General features: G+C 40.5%; 1 protein-coding gene across 1 annotated transcript in view; it reads left to right on the top strand.

The window, feature by feature from the left end:
• PRKG2 (protein kinase cGMP-dependent 2) overlaps positions 1-20,135 on the top strand; it is a 179,619-nt gene that overhangs the window by 145,504 nt on the left and 13,980 nt on the right. The window contains exons 14-17 of the mRNA XM_069742823.1: positions 1,657-1,798; positions 8,316-8,479; positions 15,312-15,434; positions 18,834-18,896. Of these exons, the coding sequence (XP_069598924.1) occupies positions 1,657-1,798; positions 8,316-8,479; positions 15,312-15,434; positions 18,834-18,896 (492 nt within the window). The remainder of the gene's footprint in view (positions 1-1,656; positions 1,799-8,315; positions 8,480-15,311; positions 15,435-18,833; positions 18,897-20,135) is intronic.

Here is a 20,135-nt window from a genome sequence, read left to right as displayed (position 1 = left end):
CCTACCCCTAGCCCTAACCCTACCCCTAGCCCTAACCCTACCCCTAGCCCTAACCCTACCCCTAGCCCTAACCCTAGCCCTAACCCTACCCCTAACCCTAGCCCTAACCCTACCCCTAACCCTACCCCTAACCCTAGCCCTAACCCTACCCCTAACCCCAACCCTACCCCTAACCCTAGCCCTAACCCTAACCCTACCCCTAACCCTAACCCTACCCCTAACCCTACCCCTAGCCCTAACCCTAGCCCTAACCCTAACCCTACCCCTAACCCTTCCCCTAACCCTAACCCTACCCCTAACCCTACCCCTAGCCCTAACCCTAACCCTAACCCTACCCCTAACCCTACCCCTAACCCTAACCCTACCCCTAGCCCTAACCCTAACCCTACCCCTAACCCTACCCCTAACCCTACCCCTAACCCTACCCCTACCCCTAACCCTAACCCTACCCCTAACCCTAACCCTAGCCCTAACTCTAACCCTACCCCTAACCCTAACCCTAATTTTAGCCCCAACTGCTCTTCTCCTGCCGGCCGGCAGATGGAGACAGATGGCGGGTGCAGTGCGCACGCGCCCGCCATTTTCTTACCGGAGGAAGAAGCCGGCGGCCAGGAGGAGCAGCAGGAGGACCCAGGGACACAGGTGAGTATGGCAGGGTCCCCGAATCCCCCTATTTCTCTGTCCTCTGATGTGCGATCACATCAGAGGACAGAGAATTACACTTTGACTTTTTTTTTTTTTTTGCGGTCGCCGGTAAACAGTTAATTACCGGCGATCGCAAAACAGGGGTCGCTAAAACCAACCCCGATCATGCTCTTTGGGGTCTCGGCTACCCCCGGCAGCCGAGACCCCAAAGATTCTCGCGGGGCCGGCCGGCGGGCGCACTGCGCATGCGCCCGCCATTTTGAAGATGGCGGCGCCCACCGGGAGACACGAGGAGCATCGGGGGAGATAGGTGAGTATTGGGGGGCCACCTGGGACCCCTTTTCTCTGTCCTCCGATGTGCGATCACATCGGAGGACAGAGAAATTAAAAAGAGATCGCGGTTTTTTTTTTTGCGATCGCCGGTAAACGGTTAATTACCGGCGATCGCAAATGCGGGGTGGGTTAAAAAACCCCCGAACCATGTTCTCTGGGGTCTCGGCTACCCTCGGCAGCCGAGACCCCGGAGAAAATCCGACTCTGGGGGGCGCTATTTACTTTTTCCACAGCGCCGTTAATTAACGGCGCTGTGGTTTAAGTACCCTTAGCGGCCGCCGTTAAAAGGCATATCGGCGGTCGCTAAGGGGTTAAGCCACAACGTGTTTCAACGGAAGTACCGTCTTCATCAGGTGTCCACCTAATGAAAACGGTACTTCCGTTGAAAGACGTTGTGGCTTAAACCCCATTCTGGTGTCAGAGTTTGCTTTTGGCTCTCCTTTGACCGAGTTTCACCCTTTTTCTGTTTCTGTTTTCCTTCGGAGGTGTTCTGCTGGAGCTGCAGGGGGACTGTGCGCCCTCCCCTCACTAGGGCTACCTATCAAGCGCTCCTAAAGAATCCGCCTTTTACTGACTTTGTAAACACTGTCATGTGGCACATGTGTAATGCCGAAATGATGCCGAAAATTGAAAACATTTTATACTGAAAAGGAAGATGTCAACTTCTTTTTATCCCAGAGGCAGTTTTGATGAGACAACTGCTAGATTCTGCATTGGATGCGTAGCTGAAGCGTTTGAGTATCTGCATCAGATCGGTGTTATGTATCGGGATTTAAAGCCAGAGAACTTACTACTAGACACTGAAGGCTATGTCAAACTGGTAGGTGTGCAATGCAAAAAGTGATGTTGAATTGTTACAGAGCTGTAAATCTACACACCCATACTGGCAGTGTTTTGGAGGGTCTGTATCAGAGCATGTCTTTTTCTCATAAACTGTGTGATTCTTATCTATGGCCTTCACTTGAATAGGGTTGAGCACTGTTACCAGACAATGTCAGGACAGACACTTTATCTGATACAACGCTTTTTACCCCATGGACAACTCACATTTATGGTGCTTGCAACATGTGCCTCACAACGGAAAACATGTACCTCACATGAGCAACATGTACCTCACAAAGGGCAACATGTACCTCACAAAGGGCAACATGTACCTTACAATGAGCAACAAGTATCTCACAAAGGGCAACATGTACCTCACAATGAGCAACATGTACCTCACAGAGGGCAACATGTACCTCACAATGAGCAACATGTAACTCACAATGGGAAACGTTTGCCTCACAAAGGGCAACATGTACACCACAATGGGCAACCGTGTTCATTATATAGTAAAACTGACCTGGCAATATAATTCTCCTGGTCAGTATGAGTATTCAGATACCAAATATGTATAGGGTATGCTTTATATAATGAGTGAAAAAATGCAAAAATTTGTATGAAAAAAATGAAATTTTTTGTTTTATTTTCAATGCGGCAAAAGGGGGTAATTTTTACTTTTTTTTTTTTTTATTTTTTTCATGTTTTTAAAAACTTTTTTCCCGCTTTTTACTTTGTTTAATCCTTTCACTGTCCAAGCCTGTTTGCACCTTCATGACCAGACCTAATTTTACAATTCTAACCAAAGTCACTTTGTGAGGTAATGACTCTGAAATCCTTCAACAGATTTGGAGACTCTTTTTTTTGACATATTGTGCTTCATGACAGTGGTAAAACTTCTTTGATGTGGCTTGCGTTTGTTTGTGAAAAAAATGGAAATTAGGTGAAAATTTAGCAATTTTCTAATTTCTAGATTGCATGCCCTTAAATCAGAGAGTTATGTCACACAAAATAGTTAATAAATAATATTTCCCACATGTTAACTTTACACAATTTTTGAAACATAATTATTTTTGTTAGGAAATTTTAAACAAAATTTACAAAACCATTTTTTTGAAGGACCACATCACATTTGAATTGATTTGGAGGAGTGTATATGACGGAAAATACCCAAAACTGACACCATTCTAAAAACTGGTGTCTTTCTAAAAACTTTCGGTGCTTCACAGGAATTTTTGGAACGCGGAAGGAAAAATGAGCATTTAATTTTTTTTCACAAAAATGTCATTTTAGACCCCAATTTTTTTTTATATTCACAAGGGTAACAGGAAAAAATGGACCCCATGATACCAGAAGTAATTGCACCATAAGATTTGTTGTGCAATTTCTCCTGAATACGCAGACACCCTACATGTGGGGGAAAACTACGATTTGGGCACATGACAGGGCTCAGAAAGGCAGGAGTGGTGTTTTGGAAAGCAAAATTTGATGGAATTGTGTGCGGGTGTTATGTCATGTTTGTAGAGACCCTGGTGTGCCTAAACAGTAAAAATCCCCCACAATTGACCCCATTTTAGAAACTAGACTCCTCATGGAATTTATCTAGATTTGTGGTGAGCATCTTGAACCCCCAGGTGCTTCACACAATTTTAGAAAGTTAATCTTTGAAAATGAAAAAAAAAAATTTTAAGCCCCAAATTTTATCATATCCTCAAGGATGGCAGTACTAAGTGGACCATAAAATTTGTTGTGCCATTTATCCTGAGTACAACAATATCCTATATGTGGTTGAAAACTTCTTTTGAGGCACAATATAAAGCTCAGGAGGGAAGATTTGCTGGAATGGTTTGAGGGTGCCATGTCACACTTGCAGAGCCCCTTAGGTGTCAGAACTGAAGAACCTCCCTATATGTGACCTCATTTTACATACTAGACTCCCCAATTAAGTAATCTAGGGGTGCAGTGATCATATTGATCATATATACTATTGGGCGATGAAGAAAGAATAATTACAATTTTAACCACTAAAATTTTATTTTAGCCCCGAGTTTTTAATTTTTCTAAGGGCTAATAGGAAAAAAATGGATCTTAATTTCTTGTAAAATATTCTCTTGAGTGCGCCAATACCCTATATGTAAATGGCAAAGCACAGAGGGGAAAAAGCGCCATTATGAATATTTTAATGTTAAGGTATGCGGTGTCAAGACCGACTGGGAGAGCCCCTGAGGCGCCAGAACAGCAGAATTCCTCATAAGTGACCCCATTTTACAAAATACACCGCTTGATGAATGAATATAGGGTTGCAGTGACCATATTGACACCACAGGTGGGTCACATAATTTTATACCATCGGGATGTGAAGAAAAATAATTATAATTTTACCATGAAAAAATTGTTTTAGCCCCAGATTTTACATTTTCACAGGAGAAATGGATAAAAATGGCACCAAAATGTGTTCCACGATTTCTGCTGGATGTAGAAATACCTCATATATGGCTGTACAGTACTGCTAAGCCATACGGAGAGACAGATGGGATGGAGCTCTATTTACCTCCTGGAGCACAGATTTTCCTAGAATAGTTTGCCGACTCCATGCACAGAGACCCCAAGTGCTAGAAGAGCAGAATCCCACCTAAACTGCCCCTATTTTGGAAATTATACCCCATTTGTTTTGACCAGTATGCTGTAGTGACCAGTACATCGTGGTGCCCAGCTCATGCTTCTGGAGACACGCACCTGTAAATTAGGCAGACTGTTATAGCTATAGAAATGCCAAATATGTGAACACTAAATGTGGTTGTTGTGGTGTAGGCTCACTGTGGGACTCAGAAGGGAGGTGGGCATTTGGATTTGGGAGTGCAGATTTTGCTAGACTTCTTTTGGGGTACCAGGAGCAATAGCGCTTTTCCTGAGCCTTTGTGCTACCAGTAACATGGAAGCCCCCTATATTTCCATTGACAGGTGACGGACCTGAGTGAAAACTTGCTATTTTTGTGGAAACCCCAGAGGAATCCACTCAATATAACGAGGCAGCAGAGTTCCTCTGGACTGGGTTTGGTCTCTGATCAGTGGTTTCCTTCTTTTCAGAAGTGCACAAAACTGTGGCAGACTATGCTTTTATGCACACGTAAAAAGACAGACATTGCCGGATCATAGGTCAGGCGGCATCCACAGTGCCTCCAACTGCCTCTTCATAAGGAATCTTGCACCAGGGGTTCTGTCTCAATCACATACAGTGGGGCAAAAAAGTATTTAGTCAGTCAGCAATAGTGCAAGTTCCACCACTTAAAAAGATGAGAGGCGTCTGTAATTTACATCATAGGTAGACCTCAACTATGGGAGACAAACTGAGAAAAAAAATCCAGAAAATCACATTGTCTGTTTTTTTAACAATTTATTTGCATATTATGGTGGAAAATAAGTATTTGGTCAGAAACAAACAATCAAGAATTCTGGCTCTCACAGACCTGTAACTTCTTTAAGGGTCTCCTCTTTCCTCCACTCATTACCTGTAGTAATGGCACCTGTTTAAACTTGTTATCAGTATAAAAAGACACCTGTGCACACCCTCAAACAGTCTGACTCCAAACTCCACTATGGTGAAGACCAAAGAGCTGTCAAAGGACACCAGAAACAAAATTGTAGCCCTGCACCAGGCTGGGAAGACTGAATCTGCAATAGCCAACCAGCTTGGAGTGAAGAAATCAACAGTGGGAGCAATAATTAGAAAATGGAAGACATACAAGACCACTGATAATCTCCCTCGATCTGGGGCTCCACGCAAAATCCCACCCCGTGGGGTCAGAATGATCACAAGAACGGTGAGCAAAAATCCCAGAACCACGCGGGGGGACCTAGTGAATGAACTGCAGAGAGCTGGGACCAATGTATCAAGGCCTACCATAAGTAACACACTACGCCACCATGGACTCAGATCCTGCAGTGCCAGACGTGTCCCACTGCTTAAGCCAGTGCATGTCCGGGCCCGTCTGAAGTTTGCTAGAGAGCATTTGGATAATCCAGAGGAGTTTTGGGAGAATGTCCTATGGTCTGATGAAACCAAACTGGAACTGTTTGGTAGAAACACAACTTGTCGTGTTTGGAGAAAAAAGAATACTGAGTTGCATCCATCAAACACCATACCTACTGTAAAGCATGGTGGTGGAAACATCATACTTTGGGGCTGTTTCTCTGCAAAGGGGCCAGGACGACTGATCCGGGTACATGAAAGAATGAATGGGGCCATGTATCGTGAGATTTTGAGTGCAAACCTCCTTCCATCAGCAAGGGCATTGAAGATGAAACGTGGCTGGGTCTTTCAACATGACAATGATCCAAAGCACACCGCCAGGGCAACGAAGGAGTGGCTTCGTAAGAAGCATTTCAAGGTCCTGGAGTGGCCTAGCCAGTCTCCAGATCTCAACCCTATAGAAAACCTTTGGAGGGAGTTGAAAGTCCGTGTTGCCAAGCGAAAAGCCAAAAACATCACTGCTCTAGAGGAGATCTGCATGGAGGAATGGGCCAACATACCAACAACAGTGTGTGGCAACCTTGTGAAGACTTACAGAAAACGTTTGACCTCTGTCATTGCCAACAAAGGATATATTACAAAGTATTGAGATGAAATTTTGTTTCTGACCAAATACTTATTTTCCACCATAATATGCAAATAAAATGTTAAAAAAACAGACAATGTGATTTTCTGGATTTTTTTTCTCAGTTTGTCTCCCATAGTTGAGGTCTACCTATGATGTAAATTACAGACGCCTCTCATCTTTTTAAGTGGTGGAACTTGCACTATTGCTGACTGACTAAATACTTTTTTGCCCCACTGTATTTCAGAGAATTACAAGGAATCCCCGATGTAAGCGCTCAGCGCCAGATAAATGTGTGCCGAGCCTTACTGCAATGTTTAGTAAAAATCAGTGAAAGTAGCGGTCATTGGGGAGTGCCAGGAAAGAGGTGAATAAGTTAAATTAAATTAATAAGTGGTCCAATGCAGCTCCAGCTGTGAACCTCCAATGTGGGATAGTATCTGCATAGTTATTTTTGAATTGCTGTATTTTGAGAGCTATAACTGTTTTATTTTTCCACTGATGGAAATGTATGACGGCTTGTTTTTTGCGGGACAAGATGACGTTTTCAGAGATACCATTTGTATTTAGATTCACTGAAGGGGTTGACAGAGATTGACAGCACGATTTAACAGGTTAACAGCTCCACCCGCGGCTGTTAAAGGCATATGACGGTGGATTATATGGGGGAAAAATGTGGGCTTAGTGACGGAGTCCGCATCAAAGTCAGGGACTTTGACATAAATATACATCATATATTGTGAAAGAGATAAATGGTTATTCCTGCAACACTTGTTTCTGGGATGTGCACAGGTATCCTCCACTTGGTCTAGTCTACAGGGTAGGTGCACAATGCTTGCCGATTGTGCTTGCAACCCGACGGGTGTCTGATTTGAACAGGTGCCGGATACCTGCTGAACGTGCCCCAGTCTTGCAGGCTTCTGTAGACATGAATTGGAAGTGAGCAGCAGTGGAATAACTCATTTAACCCATTAGATGTTGTGGTCAACAGTAAACACATCTATGCCCTTAGACAAGGGGATGGTTGGTATGTCAGCTGACGGGTCTAATTAATGCCTCAAAGTATTACATATATGTGAACCATACCTTCAAAGCATAATTGATTTACCTCCAACCAACCAAAAATAAACTTTCATATGGCTAAGCTGATGGAAAAAAATTAAAAAAGTTAGAAGCCTAAGACTCCAGTGATCAAAAAACAAGAAAAAAAGCTGTGTCTGTTGGGGAATCTGTCATCAAATGTAGGCCTCCAGGATCTAATAGAATACATGGAAAGTCTTAAAAATATAAGGTAACTGATACCTATATAGCCTCAAAATACTATGTCAGTGCTGAGAAATTCTGTACTTAATGTGTGTTCTAATGAGGCTGTCAGTACATTGGAGGCAGACCAAGAACATCAGTCTTTATCACTCCCCACCCTCTTCCTACATCACCTCCTGTCCTTGATTCACAGCTCTGCCATCTGCTGCATGAGCCATTTGGCTGTCAGAGAACTGAGCTGTCAATCACAGAGACAAAGGTGGTGCTGATGGGGAGTAATAAAAAAGACCAGTACACTTACTGTTCATCAGTCTGTCCCGATGCATCTCCAGCCTCATTAACATATGCCTTCAGAGTAGCATTTCTCAGCACTGGAGCAGTACTTTGGGGTCAAACAGGTGTCCAATACCTTTTATTTTCAAGATCTACATGGCCACATATTCTGTGGACCAAAATAGATGCATCTATAAAGGGCTTGCTGAACAATTTGAGTAATTTACATCCTGAGTCACAACACAATTCTACTATAAGGACTCGTGAGTCAAAATGAGTCCTGATTTTCTGAGTAATAACCTCAACACAGCTTCAAAATCTATGGGATTTCTAGTAAAATAGCACTTTAGTAGTTCCAAACAGTTAGTGATGTATTATATGTTTTAGGTTGATTTTGGATTTGCAAAGAAAATATTTCCTGGACAAAAAACATGGACATTTTGTGGAACACCAGAATATGTGGCTCCAGAAGTAATTTTAAACAAAGGTCACAGTTTTAGTGTGGATTTCTGGTCCCTTGGAATACTACTTTATGAATTGCTCACAGGAAGGTACGTTATTTTTAATTTTTATATTTTTACATTGCTAAATACCAATACCAGGTACCAGTTGTGAAACTTATTGTGTTTTATGGGATTTATTTGCCGCTTTTGGCTGTTAGGGTGATGGTGGCCTAGTGACGGGTCATTTTTAACTGTATTTTTATTTATATCCATTCCCTGTAAATAATTGTTTAACATAGTTGGTGATATGTATAGTTGAAACCAGAAGTTTACATACACTATATAAAAAGACACATATGCATGTTTTTCCTCAATATCTGACATGAAATAAGAAAAAACCTTTCCAGTTTTAGGTCAATTAGGATTACCATAATTAATATTTGCCAAATGCCAGAATAATGAGAGAGAGAATGTTTTAAGGCATATTTATTACTTACTGCAAACTCAAAAGTTTACAAACATTTCATTATTACTTGATACCATTACCCTTAAACTGAATGACTTGGGTCAAACATTTGGAATATCCTTCCATAAGCTTCTCACAATAGTTGGTTGGAGTTTGGGCCCATATTTCCCGACAAAACTGGTGTAACTGATCGAGGTTTGTAGGTTGCCTTTCTTGCACCTGCTGTTTCAGCTTTGCCTATACATTTTCAATAGGATTGAGATCACGGCTTTGTGATGGTCACTCCAAAATATAGATTTTTTTTTATCCTTAAGCCACTTTGTTACCATTTTGGCAGTATGCTTCTGGTCATTGTCCATTTGGTATACCCATTTGAGCCCAAGCTTTAACTTCCTAGCTGATGTCTTGAAATGTTGCTTCAGTATTGCCACATAATCTTCTTTTCTCATGTTGCAATCTATTTTGCAAAGTGCACCAGTCCCTCCTGCAGCAAAACAGCACCACAACATGATGCTGCCACCATTGGGATGTGTTCATAAGCTTCCAAGCTTCTCCCTTTTTCCTCCAAGCGCAACAATGGTCATTCTGCCCAAAAAGTTCAATTTTAGTTTCATAAGACCACAGGACATGTCTCCAAAAATTAAGGTCTTTGTTCTTGTGTGAATTTGCAAACATTAATCTGGCTTTTTTATTTTCTTTTGGAGTAACGGCCTCTTCCTGGCAGAGTGGCCTTTCAGCCCATGTTGATACAGTAGTCTTTTCACTGTGAATGTTGACACAATCTTACCAGCTTTCGCCATCATCTTCCCAAGGTCTTTCGCTTTTGTCCTTAGGATGATATGAACATGTCAGACCAAAGCATGTTCATCATTGGGACACAGAACCCGTCACCTTCCAGGGCGGTATGATGGCTGGACATTCCCATCTTGTTTGTACTTGCACATAATTGTTTGTACAGATGAACGAGGCACCTTCAGATATCTTGAAATTGTACCCAAGGATGAGCCAGACTTTTGCAAGTCCACAATTCTCTTCCTGATATCTGTGCTGATTTCTTGAGACTTTCTCATGATGCTACAAGAAGAAGTTGTGTGTTTCAGGTGTGCATTAAAATACATCCACAGTTGTGTCTCTAATTAAATCAGTTGTTGCCAAAAAACCTTCCAAAGCTCCAAATACATGACATCATCATATGGGCAGTCCAGAGTTGTTAAAAGGCATAGTAATCTTAGTGTATGTAAACTTTTGATTTTGCAGTAAGTAATAAAATGCTTTAAACATTCTCTCTCTTTCATTATTCTGCCATTTGGCAAATATTAATAATCATGATAATCCTAATTGACCTCAAACAGGGAAGGTTAATTCTGATTTCATTTCAGATATGGAGAAAAACATGCATCTGTATCTTTTTATATAGTGTATGTAAACTTCTGGTTTCAACTGTAAATAGTTTATATAGAATAATGAACTGAATGAATTTCCACTAGCAATATATTGCCTTTTATAAAGACTTTGAATCAGAGCTTAAAGCAAATATAAATTGAAGAAATTAACAAAATCAATGGCAGAACTATATATTAAGCTGGTATTTCATTTTCCCAGTATTTTGATGTATTAGATTCAAATCTAATATGTCCAAATGTTGTAAAGAACAAATGTTTTGGGGTATTAATAATAGCATACAATTGTAAAATGGCAATAAATATATGAACATGATGACACTTAATAAAGCCATAATGGGTTCAGGACATAGTGTAATATAAACTAGTTATTTGTGTGTGAGATGTCCACTTTCTGCTACCACCTTTAAAGGTCCAAACTTTATAAAAAGAGCATTTATCATGCATGTGTACCCATAGCTGATCATGTAAATAACAGACAAGTTGAACTATATTCCTGTGAATGCCGAACACATTGTGTATCCCTCTGATGGAAATTTCAGGACAGTTGGCAAAATATTAAACCATTATACTATACCATATTTCCAACTACTCCTTTAACTTCATATTATGACACAGAAAAAGTTACTGTAAAGTGGTTTAATTACAGGAACAAATGCATAAGTAAACGCTAACATTTCTAACATTACACTAGGTATTACCAGCACACACAGTGATGCGTGAATAATAACAATACTGATTATTAACAAAAACCACAGTAATAATGCTGTTAACACCAGTGCCACTTATAAACAGGAGCTCTGTAGATAGTATATAGTGTAAGTTTACAGTGATCACTAATGACATTATACACAGGAGCTCTGTATATAGTGTTATTGTACAGGTAATACAGTGATCACTAGGGTTGAGCGAAATGGGTCGGCCAGATTCAGAAGTCGCCAACTTTTGGCAAAGTCGGGTTTCATGAAACCCGACCCGACCCCTGTGTGGGGTCGTCCATGAGGTCGGCGATCTTCTGATCTGGAATCGGAATTCCGATACCGAGTTCTGATATGTTTAAGATATCGGGAATCGGTATCGGAATTCATATTTAAGTGTTTTAAAATAAAGAATAAAAATAAAAAAATATTGATATACTCACCCTCGGACGCGCCCTGGTTCTCACTGGCAGCCTTCCTTCCTAAGAATGAGCGCCTGAAGGGCCTTCGATGACGTCGCGGCCTGTGATTGGTCGCGTGAGCGGTCACATGGGCGTCACGCGACCAATCACAAGCCGCGACGTCATCTAAGGTCCTTCAGGCGCTAATTCTTAGGAAGGAAGCATCCGAGGGCGCGTCCGAGGGTGAGTATATTCCCAATAGGTATATACTCACCCTCGGACGCGCCCTGGTTCTAACCCGCAGCCTTCCTTCCTAAGAATCAGCGCCTGAAAGACCTTAGATGACGTCGCGGCTTGTGATTGGTCGCGTGACTCCCATGTGACCGCTCACGCGACCAATCACAAGCCGCGACGTCATCGAAGGTCCTTCAGGCGCTCATTCTTAGGAAGGAAGGTTGCCGGTGAGAACCAGGGCGCGTCCGAGGGTAAGTATATCAATATTTTTTATTTTGATTCTTTATTTTACACTTAAATATGGATCCCAGGGCCCGAAGGAGAGTTTCCTCTCCTTCAGACCCTGGGAACTATTAGAAACCCAATGCACTGCATTGGGTTTCGTGTTTCGGCTGACCCCGACCTCGACTTTTCTATAGAATCGGCCGATTTCACTCGACCCGACTTTTGAAAAAGTCGGGTTTCGTGAAACCCGACCCGATCCTATAAAAAGAAAAGTTGCTCAACCCTAGTGATCACTACTGACATTATACACAGGAGCTCTGTATATAGTGCAATTGTAAGAAATGGAGAATCCAGGTTAACAAGGTAGTGAAAAAACCTTTTCTTTATTCACTAGAAAATGTGCTTAATAGAGGATAAAAACATCAGCATAAACAGTGAATAAAATGCGATATCAACGCGTTTTTGGTGATGCAGTGCAATTAATCATGATATTACCACCACTGTTGTGAATTCTGCTCTTGGGTTCCCTCCAGTGGTGGTAAGTGGGAATGCAGTTGTCTCTGAGTCACAGTCCTGGCCAGGTGTATCTGCTAATTGCTGTTCTGACTGAGATATTTAAGTGTGCAGGATTCATTAGCCCTTGCCAGTAGTCAATGTTTCTTTGGAAGTATTGGATCTCAGCCTGGCCTCACCTGCTTAGCTGCCAATTTCAGCAAAGATAAGTGTTTTTGTTTTTGTATCTGTGGCACACTGTTGTGTGCTTGTTTCAGTTTATTCCTGCTCTGTTTGTAGGATTCACTGGAGTTGCAGATATACGCTCCTACATCTTTAGTTGGATGTGGGAAGTATTTTGTATATTCTGCGGTGGACTTTTTGAAGGGTTTTAATACTGACCGCACAGAACTCTGTCCTATCCTGTCCTATCTAGCTAGAGTGGCCTCCTGTGCTAAATCCTGTTTCTTCTGCCTGTGTATGTTTTTTCCTCTCCGACTCACCGCCAATATTTGTGGGGGGCTGTCTATCCTTTGGGGATTTTCTCTGAGGCAAGATAGTATTCCGATTTCCATCTTTAGGGGAAATTAGTCCTCCGGCTGTGACGAGGTGTCTAGGTGTGTTAGGTACACTCCACGGCTACTTCTAGTTGCGGTCTTAAGTTCAGGTTTGCGGTCAGTATAGTGGCCACTTTCTCCAGTGAAAGTTCTCATGCAGCTCCAGGGTCACCGGATCATAACACACGATAGTGACCAAATAATAGCACATACAAGGAGCAAATACCGCCACACCATGTCCCGACCACATATTACCACCACATAGTGACTGAATGCTACAATACTAATGTCACGCTAAGTGCCATTATACATAGTAGATTTGTACTTAGTATGCAGTGTCTGTGTACAGGTAATACAGTGATTACCAGTGACATTATACACAGGAGCTCTGTATATAGTGCAATTGTACAGGTAATACTGTGATCACCAATGATATAATACACAGGAGTTCTGTATATAGTTTAATTGTATAGGTAATACATTGGTCTTCAATGACATAATACACAGGAGATCTGTATATAGTATATACTGTATACAGTACAGGTAAATCCATTGACTCAACGGTGATGTCTCCAATTGAAGTAATTCCTTTTGTTTCATCCAGAGCAGACCCGCTATGACTTCTTCTTTTTATTCACCTCTATGGAATGTAACACACAGACATCTATGCAAATTGCTTCTAGAGCACTCTTCCCACTTTACCCCCCACACTACACCAGGTGAAGAAGAGAATTGCCATAATTCCTTTCTGGGGCCCTACACAGTAGCATTACCTTCCTTTTTCTCCTACCACAGTAACAGTTTTCTCAAAAATAAAACATATAACAGTAGTACTGTCTCCCTTTGTGACTCCTCACAATAAAAAATCTTTCTCTAGGTCTCCATATACTACTCTTTCTTATGCCCCATTTTGTGACCCCGTACGATGGTAAAAGTCTCTCTCCCCCATAAAGTAGTGATGCCTGTCTTTGTATACAAATACAGTAGTAAATGTCTACTATTACAGTAGAGTACAGTCGTGAGGCCTGTCTTTGTAACCAATACAGCAGTAATGCCCCTTCCCTAGTTGCTCTTATACAGTAGAAACTTATCTTATAACTTTTCTGCCCCAAGGCAATCTATTTTTTTATACCTATATACAGTTGTAAAAAAATTCAAATTTTTGTTGGCCCCATTCACAAATAATACCAAATTTAGAAAGAGTTCATCAATGCAGAGATAATCAGACTTAACATTTATGCTATCATGGTTAAAACAAGGAATCAAAAAATACACATTTCAGGAGTTATGCCTTGATTATGGCCCACAGTTTGCCATGTATGAGGCATAATTGCCGAAACATGTAGGCCAGTTCATAGGCTTGTGTACTTTTTGATACCTTATCTTAACCATGATGGATTATCCACTTTATGGGATTATCTTTGCATTGATGGACTTTTTCTAAGTTTGGTATTTAATATCGATGGCCGATTTCTATGATAGATCATCAATAGCACACTAGTGGGTGTCCAACACCCAGCACCCTAAAGGATCAGCTGTTACCAGTTCCAGCAGGAGCTGAATGCAAACAGTGTATAGAGTGAAACACCATCACTCCATACACTATGTAGTGGCTGCTGCCGTGTACTGCAGATCATTTCCTATTCACATGAATAGGAATGAGTTTTTACAGTAAATATATGTTTCCTGAGGTTAGGGAAGATGTATTCATGTTTTATCCAGCCCATTCTTGCAATCTACATTCACCTTCAGTGATTATAACTATTAGGCTACAGTCACATAATCTTATGTTTGGTCCAACTGCTGTCCGTGGAAAATAGAGACAGCAATAGTACAAATTATGTTCATTTGGGCTCAGTTGATTTTTACACTGACTTAGTGTTCATATTAAAAAAAATTGCATTGTACTCTAGAATCTTCTGTATTTTGGATGAAACTCACCCATACAAGTCTATTGGATGCTCAATATAAAAAATCAGATCCCATTTCGATCATGTTTATCTGATTTTTATGGATCCATTACCCTTATTAACACAGGAAACTGTACTTGGTTTTGCAAATGTTATTTATTGCTAATGTATGAAAATGAATGCCATACAGATGTCATACGGATGACAATACTGATGAAAAGTCGACCATTTTTTTTGGATGAAAAAAAAGATGATTTTTTTAAACCCTCGTGTGAATTCTTTCCTTGTTCTAGAGATCTGCACTACATTGTAATGACAGTTTTCCTGGGAAGCTCTGAGCACATGTCCAACAATAAACGTTATATTAGCTGAAAGTTTTCCTTGTTTAGTCCCATTTTCCATGGCGACTGAAGGAAAGTGTTTTCTTTACATGTTTCTGCAGCTGACTTGAGATCTTAACAACATAGTTCTGTTTTTGTTATTATATATATCTTTGGGAGGATTATTTTTCATGTGTAATATGTGTAACATAACATATCTGGCATATTTCTCTCCAGCCCTCCTTTTACTGGGCCAGACCAGATGATGATCTACAATGTAATCCTCCAAGGTATTGAGAAAGTCGAATTTCATAGTAAAATAGCTAGACGGTCTGAAGACCTGATCCGACGCCTGTGCAGGTATTGTAGATTTTATCTTACATTAAATGTGCATCCTACAGAATTCTAAGCAAATATTAGGATGTAATAGTTGGTGAAAATGTGCAAATATCACAGACATGATTATACACATTATACCTGTTGTATTCTACACTATTGGCCCCATTGATTATTGCCTTTGCGCTTGTTTTCTGCTCAGTTTTTAGTATTTTGTGCTTTTTTTTGTGCCATATTCATCTTTTTACTTGCACCTTTTTTAAAAAAAAAAATTGTGTTTGTCTGTTCTGTTTTTTAGTTTGCCACTGTATTCGGACTTTAGATGTTTTTAACATTTTGGACTTTTCTAAAAGTCACAAAAATTTGGTGCAAATCTACACCAATCCCCCCTGCACAAATGACACAAATTGATTTAATGTCAAATTCTGTTTTTCCATCAATGTAGCGGAATAGGTAACTATTTTTTGCACTAAAAAGTCGCAAAAAAGGGTTAAAGATAAAATTAAAGATCATTTTTTATTTTTCTCAAGATTTATGAACCACGTGCACCACTTTGATTTGGGTGCAAAAAATGGGAACAAATGTGCCAAAATACTAAAAAAGAAATGTGACTTAAATCAAAAACACAAATGATGAATTGGGTTTTTATTTTTTGGTACCGCCGAGCATAACTTTACTTCCCTTATATTCGGTATGTGCATATGATTATTAATCAACTGGATTACAGTTCTGCGCTATAACACCTAAATACCCGATTTTATATAGAGATACGCACACCATTAGAAATTTTTAAAAATTTTATAATTGAAAATATATAAATCAGAAAAAGTATATACCTAGAAAGACCAGAGTGACAAATTCAGAAACCCCAAAACATATTATTCCACCTCAATAGGGACTTTTGAATGACCCCGTTTCATCAGTCTACAGTCGAAGCCAAACCCATACTTACAACATATTTCATTGAAATCACCATAAAGACCTATCTAGTGGAAATAATAACACCGAAAAGTTACAGAGTGCAACATTTGGAAATAGATTACAAAAGGAAAACTATACTAGATATGTTACAGAGAGGTTTACAAAACATGTGCGAACTTCTAAGTCTACACAATGTGGACGTGTTTGGCAGCCACATAGTCACCGACCACAAATATTTAGTAAGCAAGTGCAGCTGTCTAATGAAATGCAAAGGAGGGACAGACGTAGGACGTTATCTATGTAGACTAAGGAGAACGCCAATGTGCCTATGCTATGGAAAGTCATCAAGGGCTAGAAGTCAATCTGTACAATTAGTATATGCACAATATAATAATTAAATAATAATAATTAAAAACATGGAATTGTGGATAATTTCCATGTCATCTTACACAGAAATAGTGGCACCGGAGCCAAAAAAACTGAAATACTGAATGGCTGCCATGTAATAATACAGCTCCCATAGCAGAGCAACTATATGGGAAATGTTGAGTCCAAAGCAATAACTGCTCGCTCGGGATTAAAGGAGTCAGACCCGGGGTGATCAACTCATTGCCACAGGTCCAGCTTCTTTAACCCCTGAATTTTGAAAGGGTTTGTAATAGTTTATTAACCAGTTCATGACCATGCCATTTACCGCAGGTCCTGAACAGGAAGGTATTTTTTTAATACATGTGGTTTAAACAGCTAAAACATTTTTTTTCGCTCAGACATTGAAACAAGTTTTGCAACTTTTTTGCGACACATGGGGCACAATTTTCTTTCCTCTGTTTTGCACAATTTTCATTGTAACTCCAAAGGAACACTGAAACACATTTTTTTTTTACGAGGGCAGGATTAGTAGAAGTTATTCGGATTGGCGGTGTGTTTTGTTTTTCATTTGTTTATTTTTTCTTACCTTTTATTTACTTCTTTATTTTTCATTTATTTCATGCATATAATTTCATAAAAGACCTTTGGGTACATGTCAACATTTAAATCCTTTTTCTTAACCTGATTTCCGCTGTAACTGGGGCTGATATATTAGCCCCAGATATAGTGGAAATTCAGCCTTCTGGATGAATTACAGAATTGACGGGGTCTCTCTAGGACCCAGCCGGTCCTGCGCCTTCTTTACAGCCAAAGATCACATGACCGCTGGGTCTGGAGGAAGAAACACCATTAACAGTTCCCATTACTATATACAAAGCGCTTGTTTGGCACCGTGTATAAGGCAACCGGGAACGCAGAGGCGATAATACACCATCTCTGCCTTCTCAATGGGAAGTGTGACTGTGTCTGATAGCTGGTTTCCTGCTGCCACAAGATCGCATGTAGATTATTTAATAGTTCTAGATCATCACTACAGAGCAGATCCTACAGATGTTCATCTTCCATGGGCGGTCTGGAACACTTTGTTTTCAGAAATGCAGGCAATTGGGGCTAAAGATCATTTTTACAGTTGAATTTATTTAAAAATTTTGCCTCAATGAGTTATCTGAGCCTCTGCTAGTCGGCTTGCTATGACAGTCTGACAAGGAGCTTAGAGCACTCAATCTGTCTTTTTTTCTGAGCTCCTCTTACCTGATTAATGATGAAAGACCACATCAAAGTTAAATATGAGGGCCTCAACGAGCCTGTAAAAGTCAAGTGGTGCAAAAAAAAAAAATGGCTCTAGAGCTGGACAACCCCTCTAGTCTCATTTTTCATTATTACTAAGTAGTCACTGTTGACCATCACAGTGCCATGCTTGACAATAGTCACAGTTTTGCCAGGACAACCTGCAAACTTGACTCCAAAATGGGCAAGGCTTAGCAAAACTGTGCCCAAATGTGTCATTCTGGGGGGCCTTTCCATACAGGTGGGGCTTATATGTTTGAATGTTTTTTTTAAAGTATGTGAAATGGTGCCTGGGGTGGTAGCATTAAGCAAGTATCGACACCCTGGCACATTCCTACAGGAGACTCGAGAGTTCTGGGTGTGTGTGTATGCTGGCAGTGTTGTTATTGGTACTGTGACTTTCAGGCTGGCCCATTCCACTCCTCCCCTGGTCCATTAGACCTCAAAACAAGGACAACAGGCACATTCTTAAAAACAAGGCATTATTTACTTGGCACACTTAAGCACACAAGACAACAGGTAGTACACTTTACAGCTTCTTCTGTCTCATACAGAGGTACGCTTTTATCTGTTTTGGGTGGCGGCACTTTACATGTGGATGTACGCAAGCAGAGCAAATGAAATGAACCGCCATCTTGTTATCTCATAAAATATGTAAACAAAACACTTTTAACAAATTCACCCCTCTTGATGACATGTTCTTGAGCTACTGTTAACCCTCTTACATATGCAGAATACACAGTTCTACTTATGATAGTCCTACAGAAACATCAAAATGATCTTTTTTCTCTTGATATTGGTCATCCTTGTGGGACTTACTTTTATTTTTTCCCTAATATTTTGCAGACAAAATCCTGCAGAAAGACTTGGAAACATGAAGAATGGAATAGCTGACATTAAAAAGCACAGGTTTGGCTTTGACAGATTGTACTTGCTTTATTGTTAACCTAAAATCATGTAACTAAGTGCCGACTTCCTAAATACACTTCTGTATCAACTCCTCATAGCTCTGTAGATCTCTGCTTGCAGTCATTTCATAGAAATCTTCATGTTTCTTTCCAGTAGTCATAAGATGCTCACAAAGCTGCTCGGCTTGTCACAAGAAACAAGTCCTGCAACTGACAGCAAGCCATTTTTAAAACCCATGAGAAACAGGCAAAAAAAGTTTATGAGAAAATTGTAAAAATTTTCATTATAAAATGAATACCTTATGCATCCTATTGCATTAATTGATCTTTCTGTGGGTATCGAGGAATTAATAAGGTAGCTAAATACCTTCCATTTTTGCCCAGCGCCCATCTCATGCAGCGCTCTGTTAGGATTCTCCTTTCTCATTTGACTTCACATCAACAGAGCAGCTAATAATAATAATTTTTATTTTTATAGCCCAAGAAATTCCACAGCACTTTACAGCAGCTCTTCTTTTTCTGGTCCGCTATGTCAATGGGGTGTCCCTGCAAACATCATGCTGATTGATGACCATCTCTTTGCAGTAAGGCAATGACCAGTATGACATTGGCAATGAGGCCCGGGGAGCGGGGAGAAAGACAAGAAGCTGCTTTGTCGAAGTGACATCACTGGAAGCCGCAGAACAGAATAGGAATGATCTATGACTGCCTTGAGTCGTAGAGACCAGCAGCGGGCAAAACAGTCATGTAGTTTGCATTTACCTACCTGATAGTTCTTGTCACAGTAAAAAATGCCAAAGTTCTGGATAACCTCTTTAATTGAAGCTGTATAAATCTGCATGCAGGATCCTCCTCTAGAAGTAGACATCCAAATTGGTATAATTTAGCTCCACAGGGGATAAATTCATTAAGACTGTCGTTTTATGCTCCAGTCTTCAAATTAGGTTAGTCAGAAAAAAAGTCAAATTGATTAGATGTGCAGGGTTGCCATAAAGACACAAAATAAAATCTACAACTCAGATACAGAGGCGTAGCTATGGTTTTGGTTCAGGGTGGGCGAAATGTCTGAATGGGCCCCTAACCAGGTAACCTTGATTATAACTAGCTGGCACACCCTAATAGTGGAGGAGAACCTCAGCAAATGACTGAGGTGTTGTTAAAAATAATCTCTATACAAAGACCAACATTGATATTACTGCCATATGGTCACAAGTAGATACCAGTCCTATGGGACATATAA

Source organism: Ranitomeya imitator, chromosome 1 (genome assembly GCF_032444005.1).
Source record: "Ranitomeya imitator isolate aRanImi1 chromosome 1, aRanImi1.pri, whole genome shotgun sequence".
Lineage (NCBI taxonomy): Eukaryota > Metazoa > Chordata > Amphibia > Anura > Dendrobatidae > Ranitomeya > Ranitomeya imitator.
The sequence above is the reverse complement of the archived record's forward strand: the minus strand, read 5'-3'. Positions and strand labels throughout refer to the sequence as shown.